Source organism: Delphinus delphis, chromosome 3 (genome assembly GCF_949987515.2).
Source record: "Delphinus delphis chromosome 3, mDelDel1.2, whole genome shotgun sequence".
Classification (NCBI taxonomy): domain Eukaryota; kingdom Metazoa; phylum Chordata; class Mammalia; order Artiodactyla; family Delphinidae; genus Delphinus; species Delphinus delphis.
In genome coordinates this window covers 5,135,474-5,151,196 of record NC_082685.1, presented here as the reverse complement: position 1 = coordinate 5,151,196, position 15,723 = coordinate 5,135,474, and the positions used below count along the sequence as shown (strand labels likewise).

Below are 15,723 nucleotides of genomic sequence, written 5' to 3'. Positions count from 1 at the left end.
AATATGTATCTTGGGGGGAAAATACTTTGTGACAACGCAAATATCCTGTTTCTCACAATACGTTTCCCCCACCAGTTTTCAGCAGCGATCCACGGATCTTGGCTGTAACAATCATGAGGTGTTTGCTCAACGGTGATCTGTCATTTCCCTCATTCTGCCTACATGTGTTAATCTGAATATTATTGGTGGTCTTTTATTTACTTCACTCCTTGTACATGTACGAACTGTTGGAACTGAAGGGTCAATCCCTTGCCTAGTGAGGGACGAACGGACCCTAAACCAAGGAACCTGTTCCAATTTCACACACCCCACTACCCTCTCTGTACTTCCAAGCCCCGCCCCAAGATGGCGGCCCGGGCCGGAGGGGCGGGGCGCTCCGGATCACGTGGTCTTGTCGACGCTGACGGGGCCTCCGGCGGACGCCCCACTTGTCCCTCGCCGCGCTCCGTCCGTCGCCCCTGCCCAGCGAACCTGATCCCAAGATGGCGGCGCCCAGCAGTAGAAGGAATGGCGGCGGCGGCGCCGTGAGCTTGTGGGCCGCGCTGCTCCTGGTGGCCGTGGCGCTGAGGCCGGCACGGGCGGTGTCTGAGCCCACGACGGTGGCCTTTGACGTGCGGCCCGGCGGCGTGGTGCACTCCTTCTCCCAGAACGTGGGCCCTGGGGTATGTGCCTCAGCCACCCCGGGGGCTTGAGCAATGGTGCAGGCGTAGGCAGGGCCTGGGGAGGGGGCGCGGACCGGCGGGGCGGGGTTTGGGGGGGATGGGGGGAAACGGACCGGAGGGGGCGGGGCCTGAGGGGTCGCGGACCGGCGGGGGTAGGGCCTGAGGATGGAGGGCGGGACTTGGTAGCGAGGCCTGACAGAACTAAGAAGGGAGACGGGGCTCCTGGGGGCTGGCGGCTTTGGGAAGGCTGGGTCGCTAGCCTCGTCTCTAATTCCTGTCTCATGCCCAGCGTGCCCAAGCAGCCTTATCCCCCAGACCCAGGTAACTCCCTCGCTGTTGGAGGGCAGGACGGGCCCAGAGATGGGGAGAGGGGAGCTGGAGGCTGATGGGCATATGCCTCCAGGGTCTGCAGAAGGTCGTCCCGCTGTAGCTCTGACCAGGGAGGAAGTGGACAGGCGTTGCTCTTTCCTTCCATTGCACAAGGTCCCCCCGTCTTTTTCATTGAAATGTGGGGCCAGGCCCTCCTTACCTGGAGGTAACAGGCCTGGGTCTAGTCTAGCCCGTCCCTAGCTTATTGGAGAAGTCACGTCCTCTCCCAGTCTCCTTTTCCCTGCCTGTAACAACGATATCAATCATCACTATTTGTTGAGTACTTCCTTATAACCAAAGGATATTGTGCCAAATTCTTTTTTTTTTTTTTTTTTGCGGTACGCGGGCCTCTCACTGTTGTGGCCTCTCCCGTTGCGGAGCACAGGCTCCGGACGCGCAGGCTCAGCGGCCATGGCTCACGGGCCCAGCCGCTCCGCGGCATGTGGGATCTTCCCGGGCCAGGGCACGAACCTGTGTCCCCTGCATCAGCAGGCGGACTCTCAACCACTGCGCCACCAGGGAAGCCCGCCAAATTCTTTATGTGAGGCTTATGTTACAGATGAAGAAACAGAGGCTCAGAAAGTTTTGCACTTGTCCAAGGTCCACAGCGGAGCAGAGATGGGCCCCTAGGTGCCCCTCCTTCCAAAGTTCGTGTTCCTAGATGGGTGGGTGCTGGAGGTGGGTGTGACCTCCCCCTTCCTGCTCTTCATCCCCCAGAAGCCATCTGGGTTGTTTGTCCTTACCCAGGATCTCCCAAGTAGGGAGACAGGTGTGGGAATTCCAGATCTGCAGACACTGGAAGACCTTGCAGGGCTGGCCTCCAGGGACATCGGCCAGAGGGATCTGCCTCCACCTCCTTTCTCTGAGTGCAGATACTCAAAAGCAGGATCTTCTTGATTCTGGATCTCAGAAGGACATCCTGAGACCCTGTACTTCAAGCACTAACGATTATCTCCTACCGAGACTCTTTTTTCCTTTCATTCTCTAGGACAAATATACCTGTGTGTTCACCTACGCATCTCAAGGAGGGACCAATGAGGTGAGTTGTTCAAAATTCTACGTGGTTTAGTACGACAATATCCATTGTCATACAGAGATGCTCTCTAGGGGACACTGGACATCAGACTATTCTTACCTAACCAATAAAAGACAGTGCTTAAGTTACATAATGACGGCAGATTCCATTCATAATTCCACGGAGTGAACAAACGTCTGGACAGAAGGAGGGATGTGAGACGTGACTCTGCCATTCCCATGAGTCTCTATTAGGGTATTTTGTTCATTTTCTGTGCTGAGTAACAAATTATCACAGACTGAGCAGCTTAAAACAACACCCATTTATTATCCCACGGTTCTGGAGGTCAGAAGTCCCGGTCGGCTCAGCTGGATGCTTTACAAAGCGACAATCAAGGTGTCAGCTGGGCTGGGTGTTCACCAGCAGGCTCTGGGGAGAACCCTCGTCCAGACACATTCCAGTTGTTAGCAGAATTCGGTCCTTTTCGGTGTGAAACTGAGGTCCCTAGTTCCTTGCTGGCTGTTTTCTCCAGCTGGAGGCAGAAGAGGAGGTAAGAGAGATTCAAAGCACGAGAAGGATGTAGTGCACCACAGCTGGCTTTGAGGGACCACATGGGAGGGAGGACGTGGCCTCCAGGAGCTGACAGCGGCCCTCAGCTGGCAGCAAGGAAATGAGGGCTTCAGTCCTCCAACTGCAAGGAATGAATTCTGCTGCAACCACATGAGATGGAAGAGGACCCAGAGCTCCAGGTGGGAACACAATCTGGCTGACACTTTGATGTTAGCTTATGAGACTGAGCAAAGAACCCAGCCCCACCACGTCCGGACTTCTAACCTACAGAATTGTGAGCTAATGAATGGGTATTGCTTTTTATTTATTTATTTTTTTATTTATATTTATTTTTGGCCGCGTCAGGTCTTTGTTGCTGCGCGTGGGCTTTCTCTAGTTGCGGTGGGCGGGGGCTACTCTTCGTTGCGGTACATGGGTTTCTCATTGCGGTGGCTTCTCTTGTTGAGGAGCACGGGCTCTAGGCGCGCAGGCTTCAGTAGTTGTGGCACGTGGGCTCAGTAGTTGTGGCTCGCGGGCTCTAGAGCGCAGGCTCAGTAGTTGTGACGCACAGGCTGAGTTGCTCCGCGGCATGTTGGATCTTCCCAGACCAGGGCTCAAACCCTTGTCCCCTGCATTGGCAGGCGGGTTCTTAACCACCGTGCCACCAGGGAAGTCCGGCACAGCTTTTAATGCTACTGAATTTGTGGTAATTTGTCACACAGTATAGTGAGTTGAATGAGCCCCCCCCCCCATAAAGATATGTCCACATCCTAATGCCTTGAACTTGTGACACTTAAGAAAAAGTCTTTGTAGATATAATTAAGTTAAAGATCTTGAGATGAACACATTATCCTGGATTACCCGGGTGAGCCCTAAATCCAGTGGCACACATCCTTATAAGAGACACACATGGGAGATTTGATAAAAAGAAGACACACAGAGGAAAAGGCCATGTGAAGATGGAGGCAGAGGTGGAGTGATGTGGCCACAAGCCAAAGGACGCCTGGAGCCACCAGAAACTGGAAGATGTAGGAAGGATTCTCCCCTGGGGCCTCCAGAGGGAACACGGCCCTGCCCACACCTTTTTTTTGGACTGCTGGCCTCTAGACTGTGAGAGAACAGATTTCAGCTGTAAGCTACCAAATTTGTGGTGATTTGTTCCAGCAGCCCCAGGAAACGAATACACACAGCAATAGTTTACTGTTAGAGCCAGTAATGCACCATTACAGATAAATACTCTGAGGATAAAATACTGTTGTTAAATTCTGGCTAGACACCGCCGCTTGGTTCTGTCTGAAGGGAGGGCAGCACACGTGTTTGAGAAGAGACACAAAACAGACTTTCTCCTCGTGATTGTTAGAAAGAATGAAAGATAATTGAAAAGGAAGAATTAATTGTCACTGCGAAAGTCAGTGTAAAGCATCTTTTGTACCCGTAAATTGTGCTTTCCTCCCCAACCCTCAGACTGTAGGGAACACTACTGTCCTTTCAGAATAGTCTATGGCACTGTGTCCCCTAGTAATGGAGAGTCCCAGAGATGGAGGCTGCCTGGGGACTGCTCCATGTTTGCCTGCCACGTGCCTGCGCCTCCCAGCATCCTGGTTCTGAGTACATCTCTTCCCCCCCAACTCCCGGACTTAGGGCAGCACATTAAAATGGGCAAGAGCGGGAATTCCCTGGGTCCAGTGGTTAGGACTCGATGCTCTCACTGCCGTGGCCCCAGTTTCGATCCCTGGTCAGGGAACTAAGATCCTGCAAGCCGGGCAGTGCGGCCAAAACCAAAAAAAAAAAAAAGGGTGAGAGCGAGTCCGCCTGCTCCACCGGGCACTGCTGACTTTAGAGGCGGGGTCGCTCTCTGTGGGGGGCTGTCCTGGGCAGCCTCCCTGGCCCCCACCCACTCGATACCAGCAGCCGCCCCACCCAGTGTGCGCTGGGGGACAAAAGTGAAAACCACTGGGCAAGAGTGACATGAAATGCACTCCTTATTTTGCATATTTCCAGTTTGTAAGTAAAAGTAAATGATTCCGAGCAACAGTATTTTATGTCATTTATTTATTTTTTTGGCCACACCACGTAGCATGTGGGACCTTAGTTCCCCGACCAGGGATTGAACCGGCGCCCCCGGCATTGGAAGTGCCGAGTCCTAACCACTGGACCGCCAGGGAAGTCCCCCAGCAACAGTATGTTAACAAAATGTAGCAAACGCCTGGTGACACCCTTCCCAGCGGTGTCACCAGGGGGTGGCAGCTCTGCTGGGGAGCATCGCCGCCCTTCCGCCTGCCTCCAGGACAGCAGGCATCCTGCGATCATCCGCCCCTTCCTTGGCCACCTCCAGGCCTTGCTGCTTCTCCAGGTGGTCCACTCCATTATGGGATGGTGACAAGTGGTGGAACATTCTCCCTTGGTCCAGGCCCCTTGGTCCAGCCATGCCCTGCCACGAGCTCCAGATCCTTCCCAAAGCGCCTTCCTCCCCCAGTCAGCCCTTTCCATGCCTCCTTTGTTGTGTAGATGATCAATTTGTTATACAATAAAATTGTGATAGCACCATCGCCTTGGTGTTTGTCGGGCGGCCCGCAATGTGCTGAGACAGATACACGTCTCGTTTCCTCTTCAGAACCCCAGGAGGCTGTCCTTATCCCCGCCTCACACACGAGGACACGGTGGCTCAGAGACTGAAGAGTGCCCTGGCTCCCCCAACTGGGACGTGACCAAGGTCCCCAAGGCGCAGGCCCCTGACCGCCGCCCTGAGCCAGGACACGCCCCGCGTCACCAGCAGCTCGGAAAAGAACGCCCGCGCCTCCCTAACGGGACCCTTGGGATGGACAGTCCACTGCAGCGTAGGGGGAGAGAGCTAGGCTCACTCTTGGAAAGGTGGCTGGGTCACAAATTCTAAAACCAGCATCAGGCTTGATTCTGCCGTTTCGGGCATCCTCAAGGAAACATCTAAGAGCCCAGCAGACACGTCCAGCACCCACTTGTTCCAGCAGCACCAGCCTAGAACTGTGATCGTCAGACACCACGGGCCGACTGCAGAGCTGCGTGCGTGCGGTGCGACCCACGGGCTCTCTGGCTGCTGGCCTGATGCCCGCTTAGGAGCAAACAGCCGGCCGGATTCTCAGCAAACATGCAAGGGCCGTCCAAGATGTTCTCCGGGATCCGCTTGGCCACACTTGGGGGCCCTGCCAAGATGCCCCTCGGAGCAGCTGGAACGGAAGCCCCAGAGGCCCAAGTGGCACTTCTCTAGAGCCATCGTCAACAGAGGGGAAATGGGTCTGTGGTCTGGGCTCCCAGGGGGCCCGGGATGCAGGCTGGGCCTGGGGAGAGTGGGAGCCCAGGCTGCTTTGACAGTGGTTCGTTTCTCCAGAGGGTCACCTGAGAGGCCGGCTGGTGCCGGGTGACAGCAGGCACAGCGTTATTCATGATCTCAGTGCCGGCCAGCATCCTGAGCGGCCAGAGAGCTCGTCCAAGGTTGCCGGGAATGCGGCCACTTGGGAAGACTGGCCCTTTCTTATCAAGTTAAACATACGACCCCATGCTTCCACTCCTCGGTATCTCCCCGTTAGAAATGAAAACTTATGTCCACACAAAGCTTGTACGTGAATGTTCGTAGCAGCCTGATTCATAATAGCCAACAAGTGGAAACAACCCAAGTGTCCCCCAGCTGATGATGGATAAACACAGTGTGGTCCCTTCACACATGGGAACATCAGTCAGCCGTGAAAAGGGGTGAAGCACTGACACTCGCTACAACGTGGATGGACCCTGAGAACACGATGCTCAGTGAGAGAAGCCAGACACAGAAAGACCCAGAGTGTGTGATTCCATTGATAGGGAACGTCCAGAACAGGCAGATCCACAGACACACAGGGTGGGTTCGTGGTGGTTGGGCTGGGGGAGGGGATGGGGGTGTGCCTGCTCATGGGGACGGGGCTTCTTTGGGGGGTGATGAGAATTAGACACAGGTGATGGTTGCACAGCTCTGAATATACTAGGTAGCACTGAAGCACGCACTTTAAAAGAGCATATCGTCTATACATGTTTTATTTTTTAATGTAAATTTATTTATGTATTTTTGGCTGCATTGGGTCTTCGTTGCTGCGCGCGGACTTTCTCGTTGCGGCAGGCGGGGCCTACTCTTCATTGCGGTGTGCAGGCTTCTCATTGTTGCGGAGCACAGGCTCTAGGCGCGCGGGCTCAGTAGTTGTGGCACGCGGGCTTAGTTGCTCCGCGGCACGTGGGATCTTCCCAGACCAGGGTTCGAACCCACGTCCCCTGCATTGGCAGGAGGATTCTCAAACACTGTGCCACCAGGGAAGCCCCATATTGTATGTTATGTAAACTGTTTCTCAATAAAGCTGTTAAAGGCAAGTGAATTATTGATATACGTGTAGCCACATGGGTGAATCTGATATGCGTTAGGCTGAGTGAGACTGACCGGCGCAGGAGACCATGTCCTGTGTGATTCCACTCAGGTGGCATTTTGCAAAGGCACAACTATGGGGACAGAGCAGATCAGTGGTTACTGGGAATTTGCAGGAAGGGGTTGACTCCAGAGGGATGGAGGAGAGATAACTGGGAAGATGGAACTGATCTGTATCTTGATTGGGCGGTGGATACACAGTGTGTGCATTTGTCAAAACTCATAGAACAGACACTGAAATGGGTCCATTTCACCATCTGTTACTTGTCTCCTAATAAAGAATAATAGCGGTTACCAATTACCTGTCCTCGATTACACCCAGCCACTTAGATCCTGAGCCCCCTAGCCTCCCAGAGAAGGTCACAGAGGCTCGGGCTGAACAGGCTGCCCCAAAACACACCGTCGTGTGAGTGTCTGATGCCAAAACCTGAGCCTTACCAAGGGCACCTACTGCCCACCCCGGCCTGCGGCCTCGAGACCAAGGTCAAGTTCATATAACAAGACCACTCAGAGGGATGTTGACCCTATTGCTAAGAAGCTCTTGGTTTAAATTTTGTTTGCTTTCATAATTTAAAAATAAAATGTTTAAATGTTTGCCTCGGGACTTCCCTGGTGGACCAGTGGTTAAGACTTCAAGCTCCCAATGCTGGGGGGCCCAGGTCCGATCCCTGGTCGGGGAACTAGATCCTGCATGCATGCCAACTAAGACCCGGCACAGCCAAATAAATAAAGAAATAAATATTAAAAAAAAAAAAAAAAAGAAGCCTCATTTTCATGAATCTTTTAAGAGCTATGGAAAACCATCCCAGATATATTTCACAGCGTAAAACTGTTTCCCGGCGCTCAGAGGCCTGGAGCCGTGGGCAGGAGTTTTTAAATAGAAAATAAATGTGTTGGGCAGGTCCCCTTGCCCTGCCTGCCCTACCTGAGTAATTGGCTTCTGCCTTCCTGCCTGCCCTACCTGAGTAATTGGCTTCTGCCTTCCTGCTGCAGGCAAAAGACTTCCAAGTCACCGTTTACTCCCATTGTAATTAACATACAAATGGCCTTGTTTCTATTAATGGAAAAGCTCTGGCATTTAACCAGATGATCAGCAATTGGATTCCACCTTTACTCTCAGGAGAGGACGGGACACTCTCATTTTCCTAGCAAAATGCAAAAACGCTGCAGGTCACCAGACCTTGCGTTTGGCCGGATTTTCAGAGGCCCTGAAAATGAGAATAAACTGGTAGCGGTGTGTTTTGGAACCATTAAAAATTTTTTTTTAATTTAATTTTTTTAAAAAGCTAACACAGGGACTTCCCTGGCGGTCCAGTGGTTAGGACTCCACGTTTCCACTGCAGGGGGCATGGGTTCGATCCCTGGTTGGGGAGCTAAGATCCCACACGCCGTGTGGCCAAAAAAATAAAAATAAAAAAGCTAACACACGTCATTCAAAAAGAAAAAAACATAAAAAGCTCTCCAGCGCCTTCTGTCGGCCCAGTTCCCACCCACGTCCTACATGTAACCGGGGTTATTAAAATCTTGCATCTTCTCTGAGGACTGCTCTATGCTTATGCAAGCAAGCATGGGTGTATTGTCTTTCCTTCTTTTATTTTTGTTTTTATCTTTCCCAGTAGACTTTATTTTTTACAGCAAAATGGAGCGGAAGGCACAGAGATTTCCTGTATACCCCTGCCCCCCAACCATCGCTCACCAGAGTGGGACGTTTGTGACAGTCGTTGATGAACCTACACGGACACGTCATCACCCCAAGTCCAGAGTTGCCATCAGGGTTCACTCCTGGTGTGGTGTGTGCCGTGGGCTTGGACAGACATATAATGATGGCGAGGCTGTGTGTCCCGGACTGACCTGCCTGTCCTCTCTCCCCAGAAGTGGCAGATGAGTCTGGGGACCAGCGAAGACCAGCAGCACTTCACCTGCACCATCTGGAGGTGAGCGAGGGTCCGGTGGTGGGAGCTCCTCCTGGACGAGACACCTTCGTTCTGGGCAGTACCCATACTGACAGTGTCCTGCGCCCCTGGAGGGTCGCAGGCGGGAGAGGGGGTGCCGTCCTGTGTGGGAATTGAGGGCAAGGAGGGCCTCCCGGGGAAGCACGTTGATACTGAGGCCCAAAGGGGGCAGGGGGGACTGGGAGGTGGCGTCTAGGCAGCGGCTGCAGTCCCGGGAGCGGGGCCGGGCTCCCCAGATGCCACCCCCTTCATGGTCACCTCAGTTACATTCCTTGCTCAAGGGCTTCATCTCCCGCTGTGCCCACCCTTTTCATAATCCCACTTCCTGGAGCCCAGCTCCATGAGCCCGAGAATGGGGTGTTGGGTCCTCTGACGGGGCGGAGGGTGATGGAGCTTCACCAATTCCTGGCCCTTCTCCCCTGGGCCTCACGGCCTGGAATGTGTCGCCCAAGCAGAACAGATTTCTCAAGCATTTGCCACGCGCCTGACGTAGAAGTCCCAGCCGCGTTCTCACCCTCATGGGCCCGGGGTCAACATAGGGGATGGATCAAGAAGTGGGACACAGAGAGCAGCGACAGTGACATTTAGTTAAAGAAGACGCTTGCAGGCGTTGGCGCAGAATCCCCGTCTCCTGCTCGATGCGTTACAAACCGCAGGCGTTTTAGTACCAAGTATTGTTGGGGAGCTTCTCGTGGGGGCAGAAGCCCTGCGTCCTCAACACGCTACCATCATCCCCGCTGAGAGGGGAGACCCTGTCTGTGCCCCTTCCCAGCCTCAGAGAGAAGCATCCCAGAGGCAAGGAGCCGGGGTGGGGGACTCCCTAATTACAGGTTAGTAATCAGGGCTGCATCCCCCCGCCAGTAGACCACCGTCTCACACAGGCTTGTGAGCACCAGCCCTCCACCTGGGCACAGACCCAGGCCGCACTGGCCCAAAGCAGGGTCCTCAGCCCACAGCCTCTTAGCTGACCACCCAGTGGCCCCCCAAGGACACACTCAGCCCCAGACACCCTGCCGTTCCTAGTTAACCCCCATACTTCTCACCCCCGGGATGTGGCCCGGCCTCACCCCTAGTGCACACGTGGGATGTTGTCCACTGGATGGGAAGTGTTCTGTGAGTGGATGCGAGAGGCTCCGTTCTAGAACAGCTCCTACCCAGAAGGGGAAAGAGGCTTGTCCATCAACGAGTCGGAAGAGCATCCTGGCAAAGAGGAAAGAGTGGATCACATTGAGGGCGCCCCATCCGTCCTTCCCAGAAATGCCTGGCAGCAGATCCCATCTTGGAGAGCAGGTGGGGGCACGCAGCCCTGGGCTGACCCTGTCGCCTGACCTTTCTTCGCAGGCCCCAGGGCAAGTCCTACTTGTACTTTACGCAGTTCAAGGTGGAGGTGCGGGGTGCTGAGATCGAGTACGGCATGGCCTACGTGAGTGTCACCTACACATGGGGTGGCCGCCTGGCTGGGCCACCATGGACTGCAACTTGGAGACCCCGGGGGGTTGGGGGGGGGAATGAGGAGAGGGACACCAAGCCCTTAGAGGGAGGCCTGGTGGCGCAGGGGGCCGGGGTTACGGTGCCCAGAGGGGAACCTGGCTGACCCCCAGAGACACCTGGCCTCCCTCCTGTAAGGCCCGCCGGCCTCCCACCAGTGCCCCCTGCTGGCAAAGCCAACAGGAAGTCGGGGGCAAGGGGGCTCAGCCCTGGGACAGGGGCAGCGAGGGCGGAAGTTGGCCCAGGGGGCAGGTGGGCAGCTCATTGGTGTCGGGAGGGCCCCACGCCCCTTGGCTCCAGTGACCTGTGGTTCACAGGCCAGCCAGCGCCTTCTGCTGCACTCCTGACCCCCATGGCCCCTCCAGAGCCCAGCCACTCTGCAGAGCCCACCCCTGCTTCTTCATCCGGGTCAGAAACAGTTTGAAAATCACCTTATCAGTCCCAGAAGCAGAACCAGTAGGAGACAGGCATTAAGAGATTCACTGCCAGGAACCGGCCTCCACTGTGGGAGCCTGGCTTTGGGGTTTCCTGCAGGGAAGCCTCAGCTCTGCCCTGAAGGCCCTCCCCGATTGAGTCAGGCCCGCCCAGGTCCCCGAGGATAATCTCTTTTACTTAAAGTCAGCTCAGGATGAGCCTCTGTCACATCTACAAAATTCCCTCCCAGCAACCCCAGCAAGGGTCTGATTGTATAACGGGGACTGTGGCCGCTCCAATGACACATCAGACTGTCCATCACACCGTTAACTAATCTCTCTCTGGGGTCCCTTCTTACTTTGAAACTCTATTATTTTTACTGATTTGAAAAAGACACAATTCTGCTGTTTAAAAATTACATGCAAGAAGAGACTGCCATGCTAGTATCATTTCCATAAATTAACTAAAAAAAAAATTCCCTTCGATTTGCAGGGAAGGCATGAAGTTTTAAGCTAGTTGACAATCTCTTAAGTGGATTAACCCACTGCTTCTGCCGGATTCTCTTTTATGTGCTTAAAAAAGCATCTCGTGGCCCTTCAGCAGAAGCAGGCAGCTTTAGCCTCTGCTGCTCTGCAAAGCAAAGCGAGCCGTGTTCCTTCCCCATTAGAAAAGTTTCCACTTGTTCCCTTTCAGTCGAAAGCTGCTTTTGAAAGAGAGAGCGATGTGCCCCTGAAAAACGAGGAATTTGAAGTGACCAAAACAGCAGGTACGTAGAGGGGTTTGTGGAGCTGGAATCTAGGTTCTCAAGCAGGGAGGGGGTGAGAGAGGGGACAAGACCCCCGCTAGAGGGCGATCCAGGGGCCCTGTGGTGAGAGGAGGCTGCCATCCCTAAACGGCTTCCGCAGAGGGCCACCTAGTAAATATTTTCGGCTTTGGGGCCCCCTTTGAAACAACTCGACCCAGACCCCGTAAGGCAAAGTCAGCCATAAGCCACTAGTCTGTGAATAGGGGTGGCTGCCTTCTAATAAAACTTTATTTCGTGAACACTGAACTGTGAATGTCATATCGCAGGACGCCATTTTTCCTTTGATTTTCCTTAAACTATTTGAAAGTGTAGAAACCACCCTTCGCCCACGGGCGGCAGGCACACTTGCCCAATCCCTAGCAGAGAACGGAGAGCATGAGAGTCTGTCCTCAGAGAGCTGCGTCCTGGGACACTCAGCGACACTCAGCTCCATAGGAGGCCAGGGAGCAGGGGGCCGCGGGGTCTGACGCCTACACAGCCTGGCCGTCCTGGGCTCCGTGACAGCTTCCAGCAGCGCAGTCGGGACCTTGTGCATGCATGACACGGGAGGCGGGGGTCACCTCCTGGGGCCCCGAGACCCCCGTGGCCTCTGACCCCATTCAGCTGTAGCCATGCAGGCCAGATGCCGAGCAGAAAGAGGGGCGGTAGGCACCTGAGTTGGGGCTCAGGGTGCGAGAGCAAGGGGGGATGAGTGGGTGAGACAGTGAACACGGGGCTGAGCCGAGTCGGGGGGCCCCGAGGGTCCTGAAGGACGGGGGAGAGATGAGATGAGCAACCCATGTGGCCGTGGACGTCACCAGGCACCAGAGGGGAGGGGAGGGGAGTGGGCGGCACGAGCGGGGCTTTTAGGAGGGCCTGGAAGGCGGCCCAACCTGCCCGCAGGTCCTCCGGGTGGGGGCAGGGGCCCGTTTAGAGTGGAGATCAAGGACAGAGGGGATTGGGTTGCTGCAGACCCTGAGCTCCAGGGAGCATAGATGGTGAGGATGGACAGGGAGTGGGGGGCAGGCTGGGTGTGCAGAGCAGGGGGCGGCCAGGTTCCCTGACCCTGCCCGAAGAGCATCAGACACGTTTGCCAGTGCAAACCTCCAAACCCCAGCCATTCTCAGTGTGGCAAAAATGACCACGGCTCTTCCCACGTCGACATCTCCCATGGCCTCCCACTGCCCTCAGGACAGGCCCACAGCCTCCCCGCCTTTCTCCTATCCCTCACCCGTAAGACATACAGGGCCAGGGGCCTTTCCCTGTGGAGTCCACTCGGAGACTGCTCCCATCGTTGCCCGCACCCGGCTCAGGACCCGGAGGATTTGCAGAGGCGAGGGCTGACCGAGGGTTTCTTCTTTTGCAGTGTCCCACAGGCCCGGGGCCTTCAAGGCTGAGCTGTCCAAGCTGGTGATCGTGGCCAAGGCGACACGCAGTGAGCTGTGACCAGGAGTCCCTTTGAGGGTGGCTTTTCCTCACCTCCGCTGCAGGAGCTGGGCCCCATGAGGGCCCAGTACTGGTTTTCTTGGGGGTGGGGGCTGTTAATTTTCTGCCCAGGCTGATGTCGCCCCGTTCAGAGGGCTTTGCAGGGCAGCTGAGGCGCCAGGGCAGAGTCCGGAGGGCCAGGACTCTCCTGGCTCCCACCTTCCCCTCCCCACGAGGAGTGTGGCTCTGAGACCCACTGCTCTTCTTATCAGAAGAGGCGTCAGGGCACAAGGTGGGGCTCACGGGGGTCACAGCTTTTCTGAAGCCAGCAACGTCTCCCCTGGATCAGGCCAGGCTCCAGGATGCTCCTGGGGGGAGCCGTCCTGCTGCTCTCTGACCCTAAGCCAGCTGTTTTCTTGTCATCCCCCAGGGGACCAACTTTCAGACTAACTGGGCAGAAGTGAAATGTTCTTTCATATTTAAATAAATAAGACAATTAAAAAGCAACCACACAGTCTTGGCATCTGGTGCTGGTGCCCACCTGGCTGGGCACGTGGGGCTGGGGGCCCCTACTTCCCTTCGCTGCTGGAGACGTAAAGCTGCATCACCCTGGGCACAGGGACTTTTCTGCAGGCGCAGACGTGCGGGTCCCGAGGCAGCTGGACCTTGCCGAGCCCACAGGGCCACGCCCAGCAGAGGGTGAGCGCTCCAGGGCAGACCTGCTCTTCTGCATCCTGTGGTTGGCTCTGCTTACTTTTTTTTGAGGTCGGATTGCAGCTCGGTGACTTTAAAAAAGAAACAAAAACCTGCAAGCAAACCAAAATAAATAAACGACATCCCCAAAGGCCTCAGCCACTCAGGGGAGCCTGGTCTCCCAACAGCAGGGCCTGGGAGTCTGACCCCCACTGGACTGTCACCCTGACCTCTGACTGTGAGGAAAGAAACCATGTGGCCATGGAGCGGGTCCTTGATGATCAGAATCACCACGTTGGGGCGACTGAGGCCTCTCTGTTCCTGTCACTCACCTGGCCCTCCCTCATGCCACCCAGGAGCCCGGTGCTGCTGTGACCCCACCTGCTGGGGCCTCAGCGGTGCTGATGTAGGAATGGCTCCAGAGAGAGGCGCAAGCAAGATGAACAGCTGTTCCCAGAATCACTGAGGGGGACCTTGGGCCCACGGTACTCGGGGCAGGGGCGGGGCACCAGCAGCCTCAGTGGTCAAGCGCACACGATCTGCACCACACCTCGTGAGCAGCTCTGGAGGCACACACGTCCTCCGGGAGGCTCACTCCACCGAGCACGGCGACCTGCAGTTCTCAACAGGGCCCAGGAGATGATTGCCCAGGGCCTCCTGCCAAAACCAGGCAGCTGGACACAGGCGGAGACGATGGTGCACCCTGGGCCCCGAGGTGTGTGAGGGCCAGACCCTGGCTGAGAGGGATATTGATTCTTCTATGGTCAGCCTGGAGTCACTTACCACTTCCAAGTACTGGGCGCCAGCAGGGATGCAGAGCGGTAGGTGCAATGTGCTGGGACGCAGCAGGGCGCCTCTGGACACAGAGAAGCTTCCCCTTTACTCCATGTGATGTGCGCGTGTGCCTTTACGGAGCTTTCTGGTGAGCGAAGCCACCTGGCCCCAGGACCTTTGGTCATTATGAGGAGCTGGACTGAGCCCTGTTTGGGCTGCAGAAGCCAAGCTCTGCCACCTCTGCTAGTCTGTCCTCCAACGCAGCGGGAATCAAACCTGCCAACAGGCTGCGGGTGTGTGACGTTTATGTGCAACCGTGATTCAAAACGCAAAAACCCTAGGTGGGTGAGAGCAAACTGTCAGATGCTTTTATTTACATAGTTTTGTAGCGCTCTTTGGTTTTTTAAAATTAAATCTCAAGTGTATAAAAAAGAGTCCAGACAGGTACAAAGCCTTATCACATGGATATATGCCTGCAGAGCAGAGGGCAAAGGATTTCATGTGGGGCTTCTCAGCGTAATCAAAATGCACGACTGTTCATTTGAAGATGTCTTTTGACCCAAGATAAGAGGGAAAGTTTGCCTTGGAAGTGGAGGGCAGAGGTAGGAACAGCTGGCTCCTGAGTGAAAGCCTTTGACTTTTTCAGAGCAGCAGAAACCAAACAGAGAAACGCTGCCCTGAATCTGGGGTCCTAATCTATCAGCCAGCCCCTCATGCCGTGGAGAGGCAAAAGGGAGTGGTGGGGACTGTGGCAAAACAAAGACGGGCAACCTCTATGCAGCTTCACCATTGGGCAGTGCGGGCGCGTTTTCTAGAGAACCGCCAAGATCAAGATCGGGACGTGCTATTTCCTTGGTTTTAAGTGTTGGCAACTAATTCCAAATGTCTCAAACACTGGATGGGGCTAAGCAAACCCATCTTCTTGCCTAATAAGGCCTGCAGGCCTCCTGTTTGCAGTCTTTGCCCTAAACAGACCAGGTTCTGCAAAAATAGACATCGTTCCCCCGCTCCCCACTGAGTGCCCAAAATAACCTTCCCGGCCCTGACATGGCCAGACCTGCAGCCGGGTTTCGCATTTTTAAAACCCATGCCCACTTCTGACAAATCACAAATAATGCTCCCACACCCCAACGTGTCCATCCACGCCCCAAGTTAAGAATCGCCACACCAGCGTTGCC

The 15,723-nt window shown here is 55.1% G+C and overlaps 1 protein-coding gene across 1 annotated transcript; it reads left to right on the top strand.

Annotated features, from left to right (window-relative positions):
• The first annotated feature begins 453 nt into the window (after positions 1-453).
• MYDGF (myeloid derived growth factor) lies at positions 454-15,091 on the top strand. Its single transcript, XM_060007496.1, has 6 exons — positions 454-662; positions 2,020-2,070; positions 8,888-8,949; positions 10,309-10,390; positions 11,563-11,635; positions 13,020-15,091. The coding sequence occupies exons 1-6, from the start codon at positions 483-485 to the stop codon at positions 13,097-13,099; spliced, it is 528 nt and encodes a 175-aa protein (XP_059863479.1). The 5' UTR covers positions 454-482; the 3' UTR covers positions 13,100-15,091.
• The last annotated feature ends 632 nt before the right edge of the window (positions 15,092-15,723 follow it).